The sequence below is a fragment of the Lucilia cuprina genome, chromosome 6 (genome assembly GCF_022045245.1).
Source record: "Lucilia cuprina isolate Lc7/37 chromosome 6, ASM2204524v1, whole genome shotgun sequence".
Lineage (NCBI taxonomy): Eukaryota > Metazoa > Arthropoda > Insecta > Diptera > Calliphoridae > Lucilia > Lucilia cuprina.
Window position 1 is genome coordinate 45443212 of NC_060954.1, and position 24944 is coordinate 45468155.

General features: G+C 29.6%; 5 protein-coding genes across 5 annotated transcripts in view; 2 read left to right on the forward strand and 3 right to left on the reverse strand.

The window, feature by feature from the left end:
• LOC111685075 (UDP-glucosyltransferase 2) overlaps nt 1–10488 on the reverse strand; it is a 26867-nt gene extending 16379 nt beyond the window's left edge. Inside the window, exons 1-2 of the mRNA XM_046955211.1 lie at nt 10204–10488; nt 7185–7281 (exon numbers count right to left, since the gene is read on the reverse strand). The gene's annotated coding sequence lies outside the window, so the exon portion shown is untranslated. The remainder of the gene's footprint in view (nt 1–7184; nt 7282–10203) is intronic.
• Nucleotides 10489–11847: 1359 nt separating this feature from the next.
• Nucleotides 11848–13381, reverse strand: LOC111685080 (craniofacial development protein 1). The gene is made up of 2 exons (XM_023447316.2): nt 12349–13381; nt 11848–12278 (listed from the first exon to the last, which is right to left on the reverse strand). Exons 1-2 carry the CDS (start codon nt 13245–13247, stop codon nt 12185–12187), a joined length of 993 nt encoding a protein of 330 aa, XP_023303084.2. The 5' UTR covers nt 13248–13381; the 3' UTR covers nt 11848–12184.
• Nucleotides 13382–15277: 1896 nt separating this feature from the next.
• On the reverse strand, nt 15278–19205 carry LOC111685070 (huntington interacting protein related 1). Its single transcript, XM_023447305.2, has one exon. The coding sequence runs from the start codon at nt 18897–18899 to the stop codon at nt 15603–15605; it is 3297 nt and encodes a 1098-aa protein (XP_023303073.2). The 5' UTR covers nt 18900–19205; the 3' UTR covers nt 15278–15602.
• A 2435-nt stretch (nt 19206–21640) lies between these two features.
• Nucleotides 21641–22298, forward strand: LOC111685088 (nuclear receptor 2C2-associated protein). The gene is made up of 3 exons (XM_023447327.2): nt 21641–21773; nt 21836–21926; nt 21991–22298. Exons 1-3 carry the CDS (start codon nt 21739–21741, stop codon nt 22270–22272), a joined length of 408 nt encoding a protein of 135 aa, XP_023303095.2. The 5' UTR covers nt 21641–21738; the 3' UTR covers nt 22273–22298.
• An 83-nt stretch (nt 22299–22381) lies between these two features.
• On the forward strand, nt 22382–23223 carry LOC111685076 (60S ribosomal protein L38). The gene is made up of 2 exons (XM_023447311.2): nt 22382–22541; nt 22610–23223. The coding sequence occupies exon 2, from the start codon at nt 22610–22612 to the stop codon at nt 22820–22822; it is 213 nt and encodes a 70-aa protein (XP_023303079.1). The 5' UTR covers nt 22382–22541; the 3' UTR covers nt 22823–23223.
• The last annotated feature ends 1721 nt before the right edge of the window (nt 23224–24944 follow it).

Here is a 24944-nt window from a genome sequence, read left to right on the forward strand (position 1 = left end):
TAGACTAGACTATAGACTAGACTATAGACTAGACTATAGACTAGACTATAGACTAGACTATAGACTAGACTGTAGACTATACTATAGACTAGACTATAGACTAGACTACAGACTAGACTATAGACTGAACTATAGACTAGACTACAGACTCGACAATAGACTCTACTTGCACTAGACTAGTCTAAATTCATTATAAATTTAGATTACTATTATGCAGTATATTTCCAATAAAAAATGTATTTAAATAAAATTTTGACCCAAACGAATCAACGTCAATGTATCAATAACAACTTTTGACATATTTTTATTAAATCCACACAAAAAAACAAAATCTTTGTTAACCTGTCTGAGTCTGCTAAAGAAAGTTAAAAATTTTGCATATTTTACATTTGAATGGTGGATAAAGTTAATTTTGTTTTGTTAAATCAAAAAAAAAAAAAAATAAATAAACAAAAAATACAAAAAACCGCATAGATGTTACAACAATTTATTGAAAAACCAGCAAAATAAGATAAAAAGTATAAATCTCGAAGAAACAAATATGAAATAACGATATTTAGCAACAACTACATACTATGTATTTAATTGACTAAACAAAACGTTAACAATAATAAGAAAATAAACTGATTGGAAGTTTGAATTTTGAAGCCAATAATCAACCGGCAAAATGAAACAACTAAACGCTCTTTCGTTCGTTCGTTCGCTCATTCATGGGCAACAAAGAAAAGTCGGATGTAAAAGAAATGCGAATGAAATATTTACTACAAAAACATTTTAAGAAAAACACACACAAGTCATTCACATTATTGTTTAATGGTTTCTTGATATGTATTAGATGTTGGAAAAAATAGATCATATAACAAACATATCATTCAAACTCCATATAAATAAATGACTAAAAGAAAATATGACGTTTAAATATTACAAAAACTCAAAGAGAAATATGGAAAAAATACAATTTTAAAACTTATTAAACAAATATATATAAAAATCAGACATGCGTAACTATTAATCAAACCCACCTCCCCTTCATAACAATATCACTTAAGGTTTAAAATTGAACCTGCTAAATGAATACAAAATTTTTCATATTTAAAAAAAATAATAAACAAACAATTTGTTACACTCTTAGGCGTACAATGGTAAAAAAATAGTATTAATATTGCTGATCACTGTTCACAGGGGTAAAGAGAATCTGATTCATATTTAAATTGTTGTTGTTGTTGTTTTATTTTTTGAATAGCCAGTGGTTAGTTAAATCAATAGCTGAATGAATGAATGACGATATTACTTTCACTCTCAACACATTTCTGGTGACAGTATGCAAATATGATTTAGGTTTTAATTTGTATCTCTTTTTTATTTGATCTAAGGTGCTAAATTTGTCAAAAGTAAAAAATAAAACTTTTAATATTTGCAAATAACAGAAGAAAGAAGTCCATTTAAATAAAAAAGTGTTTAAAAGTTTTGATTTTTGAAAAAAAAAACTTTTACAAATTTTAAACAATAGCATTTAATTTTAAGATTTATTTGCCATAAAAATGTAATGTGATTTTTTTTTAGAAAATATGTTAATATTTATTTAGATAAAGTTATACTCTGCCGCTGAAAATATAACATCAATAACAATAAACAGATCATATGAATTCGGTATCTCCGAAACTTCTGGTCTATAGAACAGTCTATAGACTGTTCTATAGACTATAGACTGTTCTATAGACTATAGACTGTTCTATAGACTATAGACTGTTCTATAGTCAAGACTATAGACTGTTCTATAGTCAAGACTATAGACTGTTCTATAGTCAAGACTATAGACTGTTCTATAGTCAAGACTATAGACTGTTCTATAGTCAAGACTATAGACTGTTATATAGTCAAGACTATAGACTGTTCTATTGTCCAGACTATAGACTGTTCTCTAGTCCAGACTATAGACTGTTCTATAGTCCAGACTATAGACTGTTCTATTGTCCAGACTATAGACTGTTCTATTGTCCAGTCTATAGTCTGGTCTATAGTCTTGACTATAGAACAGTCTATAGTCTTGACTATAGAACAGTCTATAGTCTTGACTATAGAACAGTCTATAGTCTTGACTATAGAACAGTCTATAGTCTTGACTATAGAACAGTCTATAGTCTTGACTATAGAACAGTCTATAGTCTTGACTATAGAACAGTCTATAGTCTTGACTATAGAACAGTCTATAGTCTTGACTATAGAACAGTCTATAGTCTTGACTATAGAACAGTCTATAGTCTTGACTATAGAACAGTCTATAGTCTTGACTATAGAACAGTCTATAGTCTTGACTATAGAACAGTCTATAGTCTTGACTATAGAACAGTCTATAGTCTTGACTATAGAACAGTCTATAGTCTTGACTATAGAACAGTCTATAGTCTTGACTATACTATAGAACAGTCTATAGTCTTGACTATAGAACAGTCTATAGTCTTGACTATAGAACAGTCTATAGTCTTGACTATAGAACAGTCTATAGTCTTGACTATAGAACAGTCTATAGTCTTGACTATAGAACAGTCTATAGTCTTGACTATAGAACAGTCTATAGTCTTGACTATAGAACAGTCTATAGTCTTGACTATAGAACAGTCTATAGTCTTGACTATAGAACAGTCTATAGTCTTGACTATAGAACAGTCTATAGTCTTGACTATAGAACAGTCTATAGTCTTGACTATAGAACAGTCTATAGTCTTGACTATAGAACAGTCTATAGTCTTGACTATAGATTAATTTATTGGCTTGACTATAGATTATTCTATAGTCTTGACTATAGATTATTCTATAGTCTTGACTATAGATTATTCTATAGTCTTGACTATAGATTATTCTATAGCCTTGACTATAGACTATTCTATCATCTTGACTAAAGATTATTTTATAGACTTGACTATAGATTATTCAATAGTCTTGACTATAGATTTTATAAAATTTTAGAACGTACCTTTTAATTGTTTATTAATCATAAACCCCGACTTATATAACAAACCTTTACAAAATCAATTAAATAAAATTTTAATATAAAAAAACTCATTGTCATTTCTATTAAAAAAAAGTTACAAAATACAATTTTTTATATTAATACACGTATCATGCTGATTTTCAAGACAAGGTTAATTTGTAACATTTTGCAAAAGTCAAAGAAGAAGAAAACAAATCACAAAATGACATCTTTAAATAAAAATGATTTATAACTATAGCGCGTATGAATTTAAGGTTTATTAAATGATTAAAGAAAACAAAATCAAACAAAATTGTTGGTTGTTAACAAAAAAAAAACAAAAAGACTTTCAATTACAAAGTTAAGCAAAAAAAAAACTAAACAATAAAAACGTGAAGCCAAGCAAAACTATAAAAACAAATAAAAATAAATTAAAAAAATTTAAATAATTGAGCATAAACAAAAAGTAAGTGTTGAATTTACCAAAAAAAAAAAAACTACTAAAATAGGAGTTTAAATTATACAATGACTTATTGCTCTGCAAGATGTTTATTAACGGTTTTTAACTTTTTTTGTTTTTGTTTATTTTTGGTTTAATAAAATTTGCCACAAATAATTGTGATAATGATGATGAGCTTGATGATTATGACTTATTTTGAAGGTCTTAGGTTTGTTAAATATACATATGACTTTAATTATTAAAAAAAAATGTCATTTAACAATTATTGTTTTATTTTTATTTTGATTTTTTTTTTCCTAAAACAAAATTTAGTAATTATACTTAGTTGTGGGGTTAAAAGTTTAAAGATTTTAACAAATTGCCTTAAATTTGTTTGGCTTGAAATGTGAAGGGAGTTTTTTAAATGTTTGTGATTTATGTCTTACAGATTTGTTAATCGTTTAAAGTACAAAAATATACTTAATTTACTAATAATTTAAAAATGTTTTAAAACTCACTTAAAGTAAATAATTCTCCCTAGAGAGTGTTAAACGAAATCAAGTTTGTTTCTTAAGTCTTTCGTTTGTAATAGGAAAAAAAAAACGTTCTACTCAAAACATTTCAGCCTTTTTTAATAATTGATTAAGTATGACAAGACCCTATGAATACAAGTTTGTTTCTTAAGTCTTTTGTTTATTTTAAGAGAGAGAGAGATAAAAATTTTGTTTTTCTTACAATTAAATCTGTTTAATATAAAAATAACTCATGTAAGATTACAAATATTTCATTCATCATCCATTTTTAATAAAAATTCAAAGATTTTTTCTATATCCAATTAAAACCACATGATCTACAGGCATTTTATTACTTAATAATTATGTGCCACATTGAGACCTACTTATACCTGCCTATAAAGATCATTGATATAATTTTGATTGAATTTTACAGCATTTAGATTATAATAACATACATACAAGTATTTATTTCATTTTAACCAAAACAAATTGTCGAAAACTATTAAAATGTCGAGTAAAGAGAAAATCACACACACAAATACAAATTTAATTATCAGCTTGTTTTAGTCACGGAGCATGTGGTATTTATTTTGACAAGAATAATTATAAAAGTGTGCTTTTGATAATAATTAAATAAAATTTTAGTAAATTGAATTTTACAATCGTTAGATAAAAATACAAATAAACATAATATCGGGGATGGAAAAACTGGACCAATAAAAGTGTTGTAATAAAACGTAATGACTAAATTTAACACCAGATCAGTCAATGGTCAAGACTATAGGCTGATCTATGGTCAAGACCATAGGATGATCTATAGTCACGAGTCATAACTAAGGACTGGTCTGTATTCAAAACTATAGATAGATCTATAGTTATAGACTGATCTATGGTCAAGACTATAGACTGATTTATAGTCATGAATCATGACTAAAAACTGGTCTGTATTCAAAACTATAGATTGATCTATAGCCAAGACTGTAGACTGATATATAGTCAAGATTATATAAATGATCTATAGTCAAGACTATAGACTGACCTATAGTCAAGACTAAAGACTGATCTATAGTCAAGGCTATAGACTAATCTATAGTCAAGACTATAGACTGATATATAGTCAGGACTAAAGACTAATCTATAGTTAAGACTATACACTGATCTATAGTCAAGACTAAAGACTTATCTATAGTTAAGACTATAGACTTATCTATAGTCAAGACTATAGACTGATCTATAGTCAAGACTATAGACTGATCTATAGTCAAGACTATAGACTGATCTATAATCAAGACTATAGACTGACCTATAGTCAGGACTATAGCCTAATCTATAGTCAAGACTATAGACTTATCTATAGTTAAGACTGTAGACTTATCTATAGTCAAGACTATAGACTGATCTATAGTCAAGACTATAGACTGATCTATAGTCAAGACTACAGACTGATCTATAATCAAGACTATAGACTGATCTATAGTCAGGACTATAGACTAATCTATAGTCAAGACTATAGACTGATCTATAGTCAAGACTATAGACTGATCTATAGTCAAGACTATAGACTGATCTATAGTCAATACTATAGACTGATCTATAGTAAAGACTATAGACTGATCTATAGTCAAGACTATAGACTGATCTATAGTCAAGACTATAGACTGATCTATAGTCAAGACTATAGACTGATCTATAGTCAAGACTATAGACTGATCTATATTCAAAACTATAGACTGATCTATAGCCAAGACTATAGACTGATCTATAGCCAAGACTATAGACTGATCTATAGTCAAGACTATAGACTGATCTATAGTCAAGACTATAGACCGATCTATAGTCAAGACTATAGACTGATCTATAGTCAAGGCTATAGACTGATCTATAGTCAAGACTATAGACTGATCTATAATCAAGGCTATAGACTGATCTATAGTCAAGACTATAGACTGATCTATAGTCAAGACTATAGACTGATCTATAGTCAAGACTATAGACTGATCTATAGTCAAGACTATAGACTGATCTATAGTCAAGACTATAGACTGATCTATAGTCAAGACTATAGACTGATCTATAGTCAAGACTATAGACTGATCTATAGTCAAGACTATAGACTGATCTATAGTCAAGACTATAGACTGATCTATAGTCAAGACTATAGACTGATCTATAGTCAAGACTATAGACTGATCTATAGTCAAGACTATAGACTGATCTATAGTCAAGACTATAGACTGATCTATAGTCAAGACTATAGACTGATCTATAGTCAAGACTATAGACTGATCTATAGTCAAGACTATAGACTGATCTATAGTCAAGACTATAGACTGATCTATAGTCAAGACTATAGACTAATCTATAGTCAAGACTATTGACTGATCTATAGTCAATACTATTGACTGATCTGTAATCAAGACTGCAGACTGTCTATAGTGAAGACTTACATATATATAGTCAAGACTATAGACTATTCTTTAGTTAAGTCTTTAAACTATTCTATAGTCAAGACTAACTAAAATAGTTTAGACAGAAGTACATTTTTGCTCTGTTTACCATCCTTGGTAAGTATTACGTGGTTTGTAAAATAGTTTTTATATTTTTGGTTAAACTAAAGTTCGTGTACATAAACAATTATGTTTTTTTATAATTTTTTACATCAAGGTATGTTAAAATATTAAATACACATGATGATAGAAATGTCAGTCAAAATTTAATAAAAATAATTTTTCATACATATTTAAATCTTTCAAATCAAACTTTATCAAGAAACTTAAACAATTACAAACAAATTTTCCAAATCGATATTTCTATAAAATTCCAGAATGAAAATCATTATTTTTTTCAATAATCAAATTGAAAATAGTGTTATTACCTTAATTTAAAAATTTTTTGCAAAACATATTGATTAAATAATTGTATTTTTCTTCTTTGGACAAACAACTACCATTAAATCAGGTGATAAAATAATTTAGTAAAACTAAAAACAAAACAAAAAAAACAAGTTAAAATGTGGGTCATAAACAACCAAAATCATAAAATTAAAATCCCCTACAAAATAAGCACTCAAACTCAAATATAATGGTTAAAAATTTTTTTCACATATTACTATTTTTTGGCTTTAACCAAAAGTGCATAAAAATTTATAATTAAGTTTAAAAAAAGTATAACTATTTACTATTGTATTACAAAATTGAAAAGTATTACTTAAAAAAATCACATAAAAATAATCGTACGATTAAATATTGCTGCGGCTTACCTTATGTTGAGGAAGTAAGGGTTTTGGATTATTTGTAATTGTGTTATTTATTTATATTTATTTCTTTGCGTTTTTTTTTTGTGAATGAACGTAGAAACTATTTTATGAATTTTAAATAAATTTTATATTTTTTAATTACAACAACTGCAGTGGCAGCAGCAACAATAACAACAACAACATTAACCACAATTTTAAGTGTCTGGATTGCACGCACTTGTTATGGACACTATTTTTTTTATTTCAAACGTCAAGCCAGATAGTTATATTCAAACACATTCGTATACATATATACACTAGCTCTAAAAAGAGCGTAAGCCAATGCACAGTGGACCAGGAGATAATAAACTTTTTTAAGTTATTTAATTTTGTGGGAACTTCTAAAAAAGAAATGTCAAAATTTGGGATAATTGCTAAAGAGGAACTCCGATTTGAATGAAATTAATTTTCATATAAACGTCATAAAACCATTAGAGCCACGACCAGGGATATCCATAGTAGGACACCTAGAATACAACATTAAGTAAACTATAAAAACAGAATAGATCAGTCTATAGTCTAGACTATAGATAAGTCTATAGTTTAGACTATAGATCAGTCTATAGTCTAGACTATAGATCAGTCTATAGTCTAGACTATAGATCACTCTATAGTCTAGACTATAGATCAGTCTATAGTCTAGACTATAGATCACTCTATAGTCTAGACTATAGATCAGTCTATAGTCTAGACTATAGATCAGTCTATAGTTTAGACTATAGATCAGTCTATAGTGAAGACTATAGATCAGTATTTAGTCAAGACTATGGTTCAGTCTATAGTCAAGACGATAGATCATTCTATAATCAAGACTATATATCATTCTATAGTCAAGACTATAGATCATTCTATAGTCAAGACTATAGATCAGTCCATAGTCAAGACAATAGATCATTCTATAGTCAAGACTATAGATCATTCCATAGCCATGACTATAAAAAAGTCAACAATTGGTCAAGACTAAAGATCAGTCTATAGTCAAGACTATAGATCAGTCTATAGATCAGTCTATAGATCAGTCTACATTCAAGACTATAGATTAGAATATAGTCAAGACTTTAGATCAGTCTATAGTCAAGACTATATATCATTCTTTAGTCAAGACCATAGATCAGTCTATTGTCTAGACTATAGATCAGTCTATGGTCTAGACAATAGATCAGTCTATAGTCTTGACAATAGATCAGTCTATAGTCTAGACTATAGATCAGTCTAGTGAAGACTATAGATCAGTATTTAGTCAAGACTGTAGTTCAGTCTATAGTCAAGACGATAGCTCATTCTATAATCAAGACTATAGATCATTCTATAGTCAAGACGATAGATCATTCTATAATCAAGACTATAGATCATTCTATAGTCAAGACTATAGATCATTCTGTAGTCAAGACTATAGATCATTCTATAGTCAAGACTAGAGATCATTCTATAGTCTAGACTATAGATCATTCTATAGTCAAGACTATAGATCAGTCTATAGTCAAGACTATAGATCAGTCTATAGTCAAGACTATAGATCAGTCTATAGTCAAGACTATAGATCAGTATATAGTCAATACTATAGACCAGTCTGTAGTCAAGACTATATCTCAATCTATAGTCAAGACTATAAATAAGACTATAGATAAGTATATCGTCAAAACTAAACTTCAGTCTATAATGAAGACTATAGATCAGTCTATCGTCAAGACTATATATAAGTCTACAGTCAAGACTATAGATAAGTAAAAAGTCAAGGTTATAGATTAGTCTATAGTTAAGACAATAGACCAGTTTATAGTCAAGACAACAGATCAATCTATAGTCAAGACTATAGATCAGTCTATAGTCAAGACTATAGATCAGCTTATAATCAATACTATAGATCAGCTTATAATCAAGACTATTGATCAGTCTATATTCAAGACTATAGATCAGACAATAATCAAGAGATCAGTTTATAGTCAAGACTATAGATCAGTCTATAGGCTATAGATTAAACAGACAATAAATTAGTATTTAGTCAAGACTTTACATCACTCAACAAGCTTTTTCTGTATAACTATATTTCAAACATGTGGTAAGCTTTAAGCTCCATCAATAAAAATTTCAAGAACGAAACTTAAAAAATCAAAAGTTCTTTGTATGTCAATATTTTTCAAACGATTCCACTATGCATTTAATGAATATATATTAATAATGTGTAACCAATAAAAATTATTTTATATTTTTGGTTTTTTGGGATGAAAATGGCTAAAATAACATTAATAACGACTTAAAAAGCAATGAGCGCAACGATTGCGACGAAAAAAACTGTAGTTGTTGTTGTCGTTGTTTTTATTATTATTGCTACTGCTGCTGCTGCCACTACAAAAAAAGTTGTTGGTTGTGATTGCAGCACACAACATCTGCAAACAACACCTTTTTAACAGTATAATAACAACAAATACACTGCGTCACAAATTAACACAAACACACGCGAGCGCGTTAATCAAATTTAATAATAACGGCAGTTACTTTTTGAGAAATAATAAAAAATATTTATGTAGTAAATTACATTTTATATTAAATTTGGTTATTTTTGGCTTAAGCCAAAAAGTTACAAAAATAAAATTAATTAATGTTTATAAACATTTACAACGACAGCGACAGGCGAACAAACTGACTAAATTATTGGTGTGTATAAATTTTCTTTAATAATTTTTGTTTTTTTTAATATTATTTTTTTTGTGTATTTAATACGTTTTAAAACCCTCTTTTAAACTAAGTTATCAAACTTTCACCAGCAGAAAAACCAACAAAAATTTATAAAACAACCAAACCAGCAAACTTAAAATTTAAAACACTAATTATTTTTCATTGGAAATTGTTACAATAAATTAAACACTACTTTTAATATTCCAAATAAAAAATTAATAAAATTCCTTTTAATTTTTTAAATTATTTTTTAATATATTTTTTTATTTTAAAATATTTTTCTTTTCTTATTTAAAAAATATTTCACCTTTTTAATTTGTTTTTTATATTTTCTACACTTTAAAATTTTTTCATTTAAATTTAAAATAAAATTTCGTTTTGCCGCTAATTTGTAGTTTCTCTAAGCCAAGACGTTTTGCAACTGTCTCTGACGCTGTTGTCCGTTATAAGTAACGAAAGTTTTGTTTATTTGTTGTTTTCCCTCAAAACAATACGATTTTATTTTTTGGCCACAATTGAATTTTGAGTTTTTACTTCTTTATATAGTTTTCAACACTGTTTCCTCGTTGCCGCTTTAGTTAGTTTAGCTCTAAGCTTGTTTCAATACTGCCAAAGTAGTTTTTTTAGTTAGTAACTTAAATATTAAACTATGCATATCTCCTCTCCCTCTCTCTTTGTAGTTTCAATTCCTGCTCATAGTTTTTAAGCTTGTCTTAAAGTTTTTTATTTTATGCTGCAGATTTGCAGAGAGTGGCATAATAAAAGCCCCCTCATGTAAATGATCAAAAAGTTTTTGTTTAACGTTTTTCATAGTTGAGTTTCTTACTGGCTTATACACGTGCTGATTTTTGTTTTTGTTCCGGTCTTATGTGAAATGTTGTTATTAACCCCTTAAGGTCTTCTTTTATAAAATAAACAATAAAAATAATAAAGAATATGTATAGTCAATAGTAAAGAATGTAGGTAAATCTATAAACAAGGCTACATATGAGTCCAAAGTTTAGGCTAAAGATCAGTCTCTAGTAAAGAATCTGTAGTGTAAACTATATATGACGCATTCTGTAGTGTAGTATATAGTCCGTTTATAGTCATGACTATAGATTCTATAGTATAGAACTCCAGCATATACAAAGGTCATATTGTAGTCTAGTTTGTAGTAGTCTAGTACGTAGATAGTGAAGACCGCTGAACAGACAAGAGTAAAAACTATCGTAAAGTCAAAATACATAGAAGTTATAGTAAGAGATTTAACTTCCTATCTATCTATCTATCTATCTATCTATCTATCTATCTATCTATCTATCTATCTATCTATCTATCTATCTATCTATCTATCTATCTATCAATCTATCTATCTATCTATCTATCTATCTAACTATTTATCTATCTATCTTTCTATCTATCTATCTATCTATCTATCTATCTATCTATCTATCTATCTATCATCTATCTACCTGTCTATCTATCTATCTATCTATCTATCTATCTATCTATCTATCTATTTATATATCTATCTATCTATCTATCTATCAATCTATCAATCTATCAATCTATCTATCTATCTATTATCTATCTATCTATTTATCTATCTATCTATCTATCTATCTATCTATCTATCTATCTATCTATCTATCTATCTATCCATCATCTATCTATCTATCTATCTATCTATCTATCTATCTATCTATCTATCTATCTAACTATCTATCTATCTATCTATCTATCTATCTATCCATCTATCTATCTATCTATCTATCTATCTATCTATCTATCTATCTATCTATTATCTATCTATCTATAAAAATAAACAACACGTCATATTTTCATTGTTTTAACATATATTTTTTAATTGATATTTATATATTTTTTAGCATCAATAATACAGACACAATATCCAAATACATTATTTACGAGCATCCTGAATATTTATAGAAATAAAAAATTCACAATATAAATATAATTATTATATTTTATTTTGCGTAAAGTACTTTGCGCTTACAAGTCTCGTAAGATCAAATAGGATTTTTGCATAATAGACAGAAATTTATAATAATCTAAAGGTACGTTAAAAATGTTCGCCAAAAGTTCTTTGTTTCTGGCAAAGAAAATATAAAATATTAAAAAATAAAATGGAATATATATTTATCGAATGATATACAATATAAACACGTATTTTTAAGATTATATGTATTATTAAATGATGATTGTAAATAGTTGGTAATTTAGAAGCTAACAGTATCAATAATTTCAAATAGTAATAAAAACTTAAAATATAATTTTGAACAAAATTAATGAGGACGTCTGGTACTTTGTCGTAAGCTCTTTTCAATTTCAAATTGACGTAGATCGGTACGTTGTAAAAAGTCCTGACGCTCCAAGTAGCTAAAAATAAAATCGAAATTTTGTGATTATATTTAGTTTTAAATCTAAAGCGTTTATAGTCTTGACTCACCCATCCTTGCCTTTGTTAAATGTTTGCAATTGTTCATCAATTCCCTCTGTTTGCTTAAAACTCTTCCAATCCATTTGTGATTTTTCGAGAACAGATATTTTCTTCTTTTTTCCTAGTTGATTTAGTATTGAACCCAATCCACCACCTGTAGAGCCTGTTGCGGCCGTGGGTATAGTTCGTTTTATACCCACGCCCGGCATAATACGACTAAATGGTTGCTTTTTAGCTGGTGGTATTATGGCAGCTTTATTTTCCTTAATACTGGAAGCATCTACTTCCCGTTGAATGCGTACTTCTTCACCGGCAAAATCGACCACCTCAGTAACTACTATTTTAGTTTCTTCTACTTTTGGTGATGGTGATAAACTGCTAGTTGTTTGGTTATCCGTGCAAATATTTTTCCTTTTACTCGTTTCTTGGTCCTTACTACTAGAGGAACATGGTTTATCTTCTTGGGCTTTGGAAGGATTTGCTTTTGTGGATGTAGCTGTAGGATTAACATCTTTCAGAAAATCTGCCCACAGAGCATTTGTACGCGATTTATCTTCTTCATCTGATACTAATTCATCTTTTTCCAGAGCACTTCCTTTGCCATTTGTATCAGCATCATTAGTTTGTCTTGTTGCTCTCCTTGATGCAGTATTTGTGGCTTCATCGTCATCATCTTCTGATTCGTCATCTTGCTCTGCTTTAGTCTTTTTCTTTTTAGTGAATTTTTTTGTTTGCCTTTTTCGTTTTTCCGGTTTATCCTTGCATTTCGATCCATTAGCTAACTCTTCATTGGACTCACAATCATCTTCCTCGTCTTCACTAACTGGCGATTCACCGGCTGCATTGTCTGGTCGGAAATCTTCATCACTTTCATCTGTATCTGAGGCATAATCTTGCTCTTTGTTCATTTTATTTATTTCTATTAAATACTAGAGGAAGGGAATCAATAAAAAATCTTTAAAAAATGTATGTATTTTCTTAAGTTGTTTGCACGCGAAAAATCTATTTTTTTGTGCTCTCGTCTGGCATTTAAATTTGTGCCGGTGTTGCCACATTCGAACCATTGCCACTATTATACGAGCTGCCAGATATATTGTATTTGTATTTAATTAAAACACCTGTGAAAAATCGCTGGAAATATAAACAATTTTAAATTCAATTTCGTGAGAAGTGTTTGTCATATTAACTATACAATTATAACTAGGGTTCTATAAATCGACTTTCGAATAATCGAACAATCGACTTTTTGTCGAAAAAAGTCGAAAAGTCGAAGTCGACTATTTTGTTCCAAATAAGTCGGTAACTCGACTATCGTCTATGAAAAAAGTCGAAGAGTCGAAAAAGTCGGAAAGTCAAAAAAAGTCGAAAAGCCGGAAAGAGTCGAAAAAAGTCGAAAAAGTCGGAAAAAGGCGAAAGAAGTCGAAAAAAAATCGGAAAAAATCGAAAAGTCGTCTATTTATAAAATATTAAAAGTCGAAAAATCGACTTCTAATTAAATGAAAAAAGTGGAAAAATCGACTTTTAACTAAATGCAAAAAGTCGAAAGTCGACTTTTCATAAAATGAACTAAATGCAAAAAGTCGAAAAATCGACTTTTCATAAAATGCAAAAAGTCGAAATGTCGAAATGTCGACTTTTCATAAAAAAGTCGAATAGTCGACTTTTCGTTTCAACTATAGAACCCTAATTTTAACGATCCTAAAAAGTATATTTATACCTCCGTCTATATGTATATGAGATAAAATCTTCAATAAATCTATTAATTATGTTTACATGTTAATTTACCATCACATAACATAAATCATGAATCAGGTATTATAATATAAACTGATACACTTTCCGAATTCTGAACTGGAACAGAATGGGAATTTAATTAGAAGTATAATAAGGAAACTAAAGAAAACTTTTCGATAACTAGAACTAGATTTGAAATGGTGGTATACATGAACTGAACCTAAACAGAACTAGAACTAAACCTAAACTAAACTTGAATTGATCTTGAAATGAACAAAACCTAACATAGAACAGAACTAAAACAAAACTAGAACTGAACCTACACTTGAACGAACTTCAAATGACCAAGAACAAATCTACAATAGAACAAGAACTTAGCTAGAACTGTATTAGAACTAAACAAGAACTATACTAAGCTTGAACTAGAACTGAAATGGTACTAAACTTGTGCTGAACTCAACTTGAAACGAAATGAAAAAGTACTAAAATTGAACTGAAATTGGACAGAACATAAACTGAACTTGAAATGAACTAAAACTTAGAAAAGAACTAAAACTGAACTAGAGCTGAACTAATTGAACAGAACTTTAATTGAACTAAAACTAACTTAGAATAAAACTGAACTTGAACGGTCTTTCAACAGACCTTGAACTGAACTAGAAGAAATCTAGAATAGAACAAGAACTAAACTATACCTGGATTAGAACTAAATTAAAACTGTATTAGAACTGAACTAGAACTTGATCTGAACTAGTACTAAACTGGAACTGAACTAAAACAAAACTGAACGAAACGTAAACTAGAACTGAAATGCTATTGAACTTGAACTGAACTCATTTCATCTTGAACTGAAACAAAACTAAAACCGAACATAAACTTAATTAGATCCGAACTTGTACTTAAACTGATTAGATCTGAATTTATCAATTTCGAAGAAAAAGTAAACCTGTTACCATCACATTTGATGGGTTTCATTATTTCAAAATTTCACTACTTTAAGGAAATTTTTACCAACATTATTATAACGAATTAATTTAATAACACACTCATTCTTTATTTATTTATTTATTTATTTATTTGTTTATTTATTTATTAACCAACAATCAGTTTATTAGTTTAAAAAATGTAAATAATGTATAAAAAAATGAAATAACTGGAATTTGTTTTTACAAAACATGAAAAATATACATAAATATATAAAAAAACAAAAACAATTATATGGAAATATTTAAAAAAATGTAAAAAATATTTTGTTTAAATATATGTACTTTTCTTTAAAATGTTAATAACATTTAGAATTACATTTTCAACGAATATTACAAATAACAAGACACAAAATTAGTTATTATTATATTATTTGTTATAAAATTATTACTGCATATGTATGAATTGGTGTATATAAGTTAATAAAGTAGGTATTTTCAATTAAAATCTAAGGTTTAATATATATACAAACTATTTGGTTAAACCAAAAACAACTACTTGTTTAAATATTTAAAAAAATATAATAAAAATGTTTTTTTCACATTTTAATCATCTTCGGAGCTTTGGTAAAATTTCTTGCGGAATGACATAAGATTTTGGCGTTCATTGTCGAGTGCTTGCTCTAATTGTAAAACTTTAATATGCATTTCCATTTCCATGGCTTTCTTTTGGGAAGTTGTAAGTTTTGTCATGTCGATTTCGTTTTTATATTCTAACTTATTACAACCATCTTTGACGGTGGCCACAACAGAACCAGTGGCTAGTGAGACATCACGTGAAGCTTTTGTTAGATCCAAAAGCTTTTGACTATCTTTACTGGCTTTTACCTTGCTGGCTATGACCAGCTGGGCAGTGCTGGCTGCAATTTCCTGGGCAGCTACAATGATTTCAAAACATTCATTTGATTCGAGAACAATGGCTTTATTAGCGGCATCCACTAGATAGTTAGCGCCCTTGGCCACACTTTTAGAGGCGGATATAAGACCCTCAGTCCATTGGCTATTACGTTTGTAGAATTCCTTTTCGGTAGACTTGCCCTTACCACGTACAACAATTTCATTTTGTAAATCACGTGATCTTTTTATAAGGTGTATAATACACTGCATTAGATTGGTACAAGATTCAAGAATTTTCTCATTGACTTCCAATTTAATGCCTTCATTTTTCGATTTGGAGTTTTGTTGAATTTCTAGCATTTTCTGTGCTGCTTCTTCTATCATTTTATCCATGTCCCTTAGCTCTTGTTGCAACAAATCACCAATATTTAGATTTTCTGTAAATGTATTACTCATCATTAATAACAATTTCTTTAATTCTGTTAATTTGCCAACAATGTCCTGTTGCTGTTGTTGTTTTTCTAATATATCAGCATCTTTGTTATCCATTAGCATTTGGAAGAGAGTAATAAAACAATCACGGATTTCATTTGCAAGGGAACGTATATTTTGTGAATTTTCCATATCGGTAGTATTTTCTGCTATCAGAGTAATGTAATCATGCAGAGTTCTTAAAGTGGACATCAATTCTATGATGGATTTAACAAAGTCTCCAGTCAAATGGGTCTTATTGTCACAACTTAATTTATAAGTCTGTAAAACATTTTGTAAATGTTCATTAATGGAATCAATGCTTGTTTCAGCCTGTTGCAGCACCTCATTGGCTTCGAATACTTTATAGGTAAAGTCTGTCTGTAGGGAAAGTTTAAGGGTTTCTATAAGGGATTTCAATAGGTTGTCATTGGCTGTTTGGGCTTCAATTTGGGATTTTTTCAACTCTACAAACTGTTCTTGTTCTGATTTCAATTTAAGTTCCAAATTTTGTTTTTCTATATTAATACTGCTTAGTTGTGCTTCTAGTTCTTTTATAGAAGTTTCATTATTCGTTTGTTTAGTTAAAAGATCTTCTATTTGCTGCTGTTTAATTTGATTATCTTTTGCAGCATTTTCTTTAAAAATTTCACTTGCAGCCTGATGTGTTTGTAGTTGTTCTTCAAATTGTTTTATTAATGCTGCATGTTCCACTTGAGCCTTTTCCATTTGTTCCTTATGTTGCTGGAGTTCGGTACTCAATTGTTTAATGTTTAGATCCTTGCTGTTTATAAGATTTTCATATTCTTGACTTTTGGCTTTTAGAGAAGTATCGATTTCATCGGTTTTTGAAACCTGATGCTCCAGTTTACCTTTAAGGCCTTGTATTTCAAGTTTTAATTGTTCATTGTCTTGCTTTTCATTAGCCAAATGTTGGTTATCTTCTTGTAGTTTTGTCTGCTGCTGCTCAAAGTCTTGTTTTAACTGTTTATAATCTGTTTGGCTTTTTTCCAGCTGCTGCTGCATTTCCTGCAAATCCAGTTTAAGTTTTTCCATGCAATCCTCTCTGCTAGCCAATAATTCCTCATACTCTAAGGATTTTGTTTTAAGGCTTGCGTTAATTTCCTCAGTTTTTTCATAGTTCAACAGTTTTTCATTTAAATTTTGCAATTCCTCTTTTAGTTTTTCGATTTCTTTTTTCTCTGAGCTTAAATGTTTGGAATCTTCATTGCGCAGGCGCAACAAACCTATATGTTCCTCACGCAATTTTGTATACATGGTTTTGATTTTATCAAACTTTTCATCAACTTGTTTGACTTTCTCCTCACTCTGTTTGACTTCTTCTTGCAGTTCGGACATTTTGCTTAATTTCTGCTCCATGGTTTCTGACATTTCACTCAATTTTTGCTCTAAATTATCTTTAGAGTGTAAAGTACTTTGCAACATTTCCTTTGTGGTATTCAGTTCACGTTGTAAAGCTTCATTTTTAAATTGATAGTTATTTATTTGTTGGGCCAAATTGGAGTAATGCTCCAAGGCCATTTGTTTTTCGTTTAAGTCTTCGGTTAGCTGTCGGATTATAAGTTCTTTTTCATCTAAAGCATTTTCTGTTTGGGCATTATTGTCGCCTGCATGGGCTAAGTCTACCAAACTTTCTATAGTGGGTTCTGGTTCGGGTTCTGGCTCTTGTTGTAAAACCATTACCGGTGCTCTATAGTTGCCCAAATCAAGTTCTGAAGAGAAGTTCGGAGCATTCTCCGGCAAATGTGGCAGTTGTATAACATCCGAGAAATATTGTAAAGGACGAACACTTTCATAAAAGGCCTTTAGTTTCTTAAAAATATCATTAAAGCGATTACGATGACCCATTAAAACATCATGAGGCAAACCGTCATGCAGACGAAACATTATACGAACACATATATCATACAGAGGATTTGAATCCTGTATGAGAGTTATCAAAGGAGCCAAACGACACTGACCCTGTGGTGTCATCGAGGACAAGCGATAGGTGTTAATGGCTAAGAAAATTTGTGCCTGCACTTGCAATATATGCTCCAAATAATCAAAAACCTCCACACACAATTCAAAATATAAATTTAAATCGTCACCTACGGCTCGAGAAAATTCTCCAAAATCCAATGCCAACGATCCCGGAATATTGGCATTTTTCTGATGAAATTCTAGTTTATTAACTAACAATCTCGTGTACACCTCAATGCACTTGCCCACACCATCCTGCAAGTGACCCCACAACTTGCCCACCTCCAAGATCAAAGTCTTGTGGGTTTGTGATTGTTTAACAGCACTTTCATGACCCTCACGCAACACCTTGTGCAGTAAATTACAAAATTTCCAAGCTGTAAACCGATGCTCCATAATCGGCTGGCGCGTGATTACCGCCCAAAAGGGCTTGGCACTTTTGGAACGATGTGTCGCTATGATTACAGAGCGGGCATGCTTTACTTTAAGGGGAGCTTCTGAGGGACTTAAAGCTTTGGTAATACTTATATGCAATTGATATTCCTTGTCCATTTTGGCTTCGTTTTCTCTATTTCCTCTTTGTTACAAATGTCAATCACTTTTACTTTTCTGTGTCCACTACTATAATTATTATGCTAACAAAACAGCTTTTTTTATCGATCCCAACACAAGAATGAAGAAAAGTATTTGTGTATTTATTAAATTGTTAGCATTTTCCACCTTTTTTATCTTATCGAAATAATTTGTGTTTAAAATACAAATACAAAAAAAAAGTTATTAGTAATAATATTGATGACGGAGATGCCAATTGGTTTTGAATGGCAAAGTGAAAGAAAAACACAAAGTTTGCAGTATTTTATTGCAAAAAAATGGATACACTATTATTAATCCATGATTTGTAAAATAAATTACAAAACAAGCTTTTACAGCTTGAATAAACAATTTTATCATTAATTTTAAAACATTATTGTTATAATGATTTAACCAAGGAGATTGGCAACTGTTACCGTTAAAATAGCGATAACGCTAAAATAACAACACGAATTATTTTCTTGATTGTTGTCGCAAAAATAAAAACACAACTATCCACGACAAAATTTCACAAATATTTAATTTTTTGAAATTAACTTCAATGTTTTGTTAATTAAAACTCTTTTGCATTTCCAATGCACTTTTCAACGTGATTGCAATGAAGTTGTTGCATCTTTTTCGTACGAATTTTTATGCAATTCCCTATAATTTTCGCTGCAATTTATCCCGGCGCTGACCGGTAAGACGACTTTTTGCGCCAAAAAAGTCGTCATACCATGTCTTCATTAGGGTTCTATAAATCGACTTTCAAATAATCGAACAATCGACTTTTTGTCGAAAAAAGTCGAAGTCGACTATTTTGTTCCAAAAAAGTCGATAACTCGACTTTTCGCTCGTCTGTGAAAAAGTCGAAAAGTCGACTTTGTGAATAAAAGTCGAATAAAGCCGAAAAGTCTGAAAGTTGAAAAGTCGATAAGTCGAAAAAAGTCGAAAAGTCGAAAAATCGAAAATTGTAGAAACAAGTCAAAAATTTTTAAAAAGTGGAAAAAAAGTCAAAAACTTTAAAATAGTCGGAAAAACTCGAAAAAGTCAAAAAATAGTCGAAAAAAAGTAGAAAGAAGTCGAAAATAGTCAAAAAAATCGAAAAGTCGGAAAAAGTAGGAAAAAGTCGATAAGTCGAAAAAAGTCGGAAAAACTCGAAAAGTCGACTATTTATAAAATACTTATAGTCGAAAAGTCGACTTTTAACTAAATGAAAAAAGTTGAAAAGTCGACTTTTCGTTTCAACTGTAGGACCCTAGTCTTCATACAATCCCGTGTATTTCTTAGACCTGGTCCACACTAGGAAACTTTTGTTGAGAAACTTTTTCTTAATTCTCTTTTGAAGTTTCCACACATAGAAACTTTTGTTTCAGAAACTACGTGTTAGACCTGGTTCACACTGGGAAACTTTTGATTTTTGTGTGTGAGAGAAAAAAATATTAACCATCTCTTTTTCTCACACACAAAATCAAAAGTTTCTCAACAAAAGTTTCCCACTGTGAACCACGTATTTATTGCATTGATTTGTTGTTGTACGAATGAGAAGAATAACAAAACAAGTTTCCGAGAACGGGCAACTCCGTACCGCGAGAGAGATGAATGGTATTCTTTCTCACGCAAAATCATAACCCTACAAGAACAGTGACAGTCATTTAACCGGTCATTTGACTGGCAAATCGATCAAAGTTTCCATCAAAAGTTTCTATCTGTTTCTTAAGGGCAATATGTAAAAAGTGATGGAAACTTTTGTGTACATGTGATTTTGCATCACCCTCGCACTTATGAATTCTATCGACTTTAAAACATATATTTGAGCTGCTCACTCTTTTGCTTTTTACCAATCAAGGATGATGGAAATGTTAGTCACGATTGACTAATCATTCTTTATGGATATATCCATCACAGTTGACCGATCACACTTGATGAATTTATCCGTCAAATCTGACGGCTATGCCAATTTATAATAAAACACAATTTATTAACATTTTAAGACATATATTTTTAATTTTATTAATATACATAAATTAATAGATTAAACTCCGAAGTGTATATTCTCAGCTCCACTTCCTGCACCGTTTTTAAATTATAATAAATCTCTTTATTTTTAATAATGTTGGTCTCAATTTAATAAATTAATTTTAGGCGACGGAAAACACAGTAACAGTCAAATGTAGTTGTTTCACTCTTTCATATGCAAAGGAAACCCTTTATCACACATTGAGTACATCAACAGTCATTTTACCGGTCATTTGACCGTCATTATTGATGGAATTATCCATTAACTATTTTTTTTTTGCAATTTTTAAAGAAAAATGTTGCAAGTGTGTTAGTAAAATCATTTTGTATGTGTTAGTTTCGGTCATACATTTCTTGTAGGGAAGTTTCCCAGTTTGTACCGGCAGTTATGTGTTTGAAAACCTCCCAAGGATTTATAAAGGTTTCAAATCTTTATACAAGAATACAATATTAAGCGTTGCCACATGGTTTTTCCTGGCGAATAACATAAAATGAACTCGCAGTCGGCCGGAACTCGCAGTTTTAGAACTGTACTAGTAATTAGTATATTCCATAAAGGTTTGATGAACTTCTTAGGATGCATTTTATGTCCATAAGAGTCTTCATACCAAACCATCCTACCAAAGTAACACAAAAATGCAACCCTGGGTGGTAACGTATAAAGAAATAGCCTATCTGGCATCGTCATTGATTAAGAGTGGCAGCTCTTTTCACAAAAAAGTCTCCAACTGTCATTATGGTAACATGGAGAAATTATTAATAAAACAGCTGTAAAACGTAAACAAATATTGGAATCTTCATAATGGATTTATTAAACAATGAAAAATTTAAATGCAGGTATTTATTAATTATATTTTATTAATAAACATAAAAATTGTAAAAGTGTCTTAACATTTCAGTGTTAGTTCAGTGCTAAACAAAGATACCAAGCAACATGGTAAACAATTTTTATACGACCAACAAGATGATACAGCCTGGAGTTCCAATGAAGTACTTAATAAACCTAATAGTATACAACTTGCTTATTGTAAACATATTATCTTTCCCATTACAGGGTATACCTCAATGGATAGCTATAGAATTTGAAGAACCTCAGACGGTGAAATCTTTTAGTTTTCAATTTCAAGGTGGTTTTGCTGCCAAAGAAGCTAAAATTCAAATTCATAAGCCTGATAGTTCTATATATGAAGAACCTTTTTATGCCGAAGATATTAATGCAGTGCAAAATTTTACCCTAAAAGCTGAACAAACAAATGTGAAAAGAGTCAAGTTTATAATAGAAAGTAGTACCGATTTCTTTGGTCGTATTATTGTTTATAATTTAAAGATTTTTTAAATAAATTTTGTAATATTTTTATAAAATTCTCATTAATGCTACTTCATACTAGAGGGCGCTAGCGTTTTAAGTATATTTCTCCACTTTTTTATATTTTGACATCTTAAGAGTTGTATTTTTTCTGACAGCCGGATGTTGCAATAGCGGCCATATTGAAAATCACCTTTCCTTTTCTCTTTCTTTCGAAACGTGGAAAACGTCAACATTGGTTGGTTTTTCTCGTATTGTAAATTAATTTTTACAAAAAATTCTCTACAAATTAAGACAATGTAAGTGAAAAGTCGTACAACTAAAGCCGTGATGAATGTTTTGTTAATTTTCATACGAATTTTTCCAGATGCCCCGTGAAATCAAAGAAGTTAAAGATTTCTTGAACAAGGCCCGTCGTGCCGATGCTCGTGCCGTCAAGATAAAGAAGAACCCCAGCAACACCAAATTCAAGATCCGTTGCTCCCGTTTCTTGTACACCTTGGTCGTCCAAGACAAAGAGAAGGCCGAGAAAATCAAGCAATCCCTTCCCCCAGGCTTGCAAGTTAAGGAAGTCAAGTAAAAATTGCCTTCCCCAACAAAAACAACAACAACAAAACAGTTTCCCAACCTTTTAAGTTGCTAAATTTAGTTTTTTATTTTAACATAATGTCTGTCTGACTGAGAAGGAGGATGCTGATAATGCTGTAGAGGATGTGGAGTTGTGTACAAAATAGTGTTGTGTGTTGTAAATTAAACTAATTTTGTGTGCATATTAAAAGAAGTTGTGTTTTTTTTTTTGTTTATTTTAAAGAAAATGCAACCAACTTTTGTATGTTGCAAGATTTGTGATAATTTATTTTACAACATGCTATTTTCATCATGTATTGTCAATGTTGTTATTTTATACTAAAACAACAACAAAGTAAAAACACCATTAAAAAGAAATACAACAATGTTGTAAATTATAAAAAAAAAACAAAAGTGAATTGTGTTATTTGTTTGGAAACTAAAAGGAATACATTCTTATGATGGTACAAATGTGCGGTTTGTTTTGAATAGTAACATGTTGCATGCGATATATTATTTTGTGATTTTTGTTACAGAATTTGTTGAAATTCAAAAGAATAGTTTAGTGCTTTAAATACAAAAAAGTTTTAATTCTGTGTTAAATATTAAAATCCAAATAATTTCTTGGCGTATGAAAATAGGAAATTGTATATTTATGGTTTACAAAGGAAGATTTTTACAATATTGCAAAAAAAATTCAAGAGCTAAAATTTAATTGTTAAAGTGAAAACTTGTTTAAGATTGCAATAAATACCAAATAACACACCTGGTAAAGTGCTTTAGTTTAAATGTACCTCTTTTGATGATTATTATTTACCAGACAAAAGCACTAATGTGGTATAGTTTAGTTGAATGGACTTTATGGGACTTAGTTTTAATATTTTGTGTTTTTAGTAACAGTTTCGCTGTTGCAGCAGAAGCAATTGTACACTTTACTTTGTTTTAACTATAAGCGAATAGGGCCGAAATTTGTGTAAAAATTAGTATCTTTAGGGCTATGTAGATAGTATGGAAATCGGTTGAAGATCATAATTAAATAGTCTGTACCTACAAGTTGTTTGCGGAAATCGTGAGAGTACTATGATTATAGATTATGTTTTGTTAATTGGATGTGTGATTCTTTGGGACCAATGTAAAATAATTAAAAACGATTTTCTTTATTTTTTAGTTTTTGATACACAATAGTCTATTTCTTAAATTATCTTAAAAAAATGCTTAAGTTAAAAGCCTTTAATTGTATACCCTTCATTTTCTTGAGCTTGACATTCCGTTTGTAATTTTCCAATCCTTTATTAAGTTTTATGTATATTCTGGATCCTTATAGATAGAGGAGTCGTTTGTTCGTAAATAACAAAGATATAAGCAAAAATCCAAGACAACCGCTAAAAATTTCATCAAAAAACCATTACTTGTATGCCTTGACAAAAAAAAACATTGCTTATTGGAAAAAACTTTTGTTTGGAAATACAGTGAATCAATTAAGTAATTTGCCTTTGTAAAATTTTATAAATTATAAGAAAAAACTATATCTGAACAATTATTTTTTAGCAAAATAAAGCAATTTGTTTGTTGTATTCTTTAAAGAATATCTTATATTTTAATCCTCTACCATAAAAAGTAAAATCGTTATATGTATATGGTGTACGACGTCGTGAACACATATCTGGTTATGTGCGTGAATTTTTAGGTTTTTCCTTTGTTGGGATTTTTTGAAATTTAGGAACTTGATACTATTTTACAATGTTATCAAAAGTAGCAAACCGCTTTCTATTTGTGTATCTTTTGTATTTTCGCGGTCTACTAGAAACCCACAAATATGTATTCCCAGAATATTTATGACATTGTTTGAAAAATAATTTGCTGTCAGAATTGCTCGTTGGTGGAACATATTACCTGCTTCTTTACGCATTTTTTCACATTCCAATAATGTTTTTCGGTTAAAACTTTTTTCACAATTGTCTAATTCTTCATAATCTGTTACATACATATGTATTTATTTGTATGTGTATATTACTGATTGGGACCTAGTAACTTCTCGTTTTTGGTTATTTTTATGGCTGAGGAGCCTATTAATATAAACTTAATATATTTTATATGTTAATTATATTGCATATATTTCTCTTTTTTATCATTTT

Bases quoted from the DNA above. Each gene is read 5' to 3' on its own strand.
- LOC111685080 (XM_023447316.2), bottom strand. From the start codon at position 13,247: ATGAACAAAGAGCAAGATTATGCCTCAGATACAGATGAAAGTGATGAA. The intron at 12,279-12,348 runs GTGAGTCAAGAC...TTTTATTTTTAG, and splicing joins TTTAACAAAGGCAAGGATGG to CTACTTGGAGCGTCAGGACT.
- LOC111685070 (XM_023447305.2), bottom strand. From the start codon at position 18,899: ATGGACAAGGAATATCAATTGCATATAAGTATTACCAAAGCTTTAAGT.
- LOC111685088 (XM_023447327.2), top strand. From the start codon at position 21,739: ATGGATTTATTAAACAATGAAAAATTTAAATGCAG. The intron at 21,774-21,835 runs GTATTTATTAAT...TTAACATTTCAG, and splicing joins AATGAAAAATTTAAATGCAG to TGTTAGTTCAGTGCTAAACA. The intron at 21,927-21,990 runs GTACTTAATAAA...TTCCCATTACAG, and splicing joins CAGCCTGGAGTTCCAATGAA to GGTATACCTCAATGGATAGC.
- LOC111685076 (XM_023447311.2), top strand. From the start codon at position 22,610: ATGCCCCGTGAAATCAAAGAAGTTAAAGATTTCTTGAACAAGGCCCGT.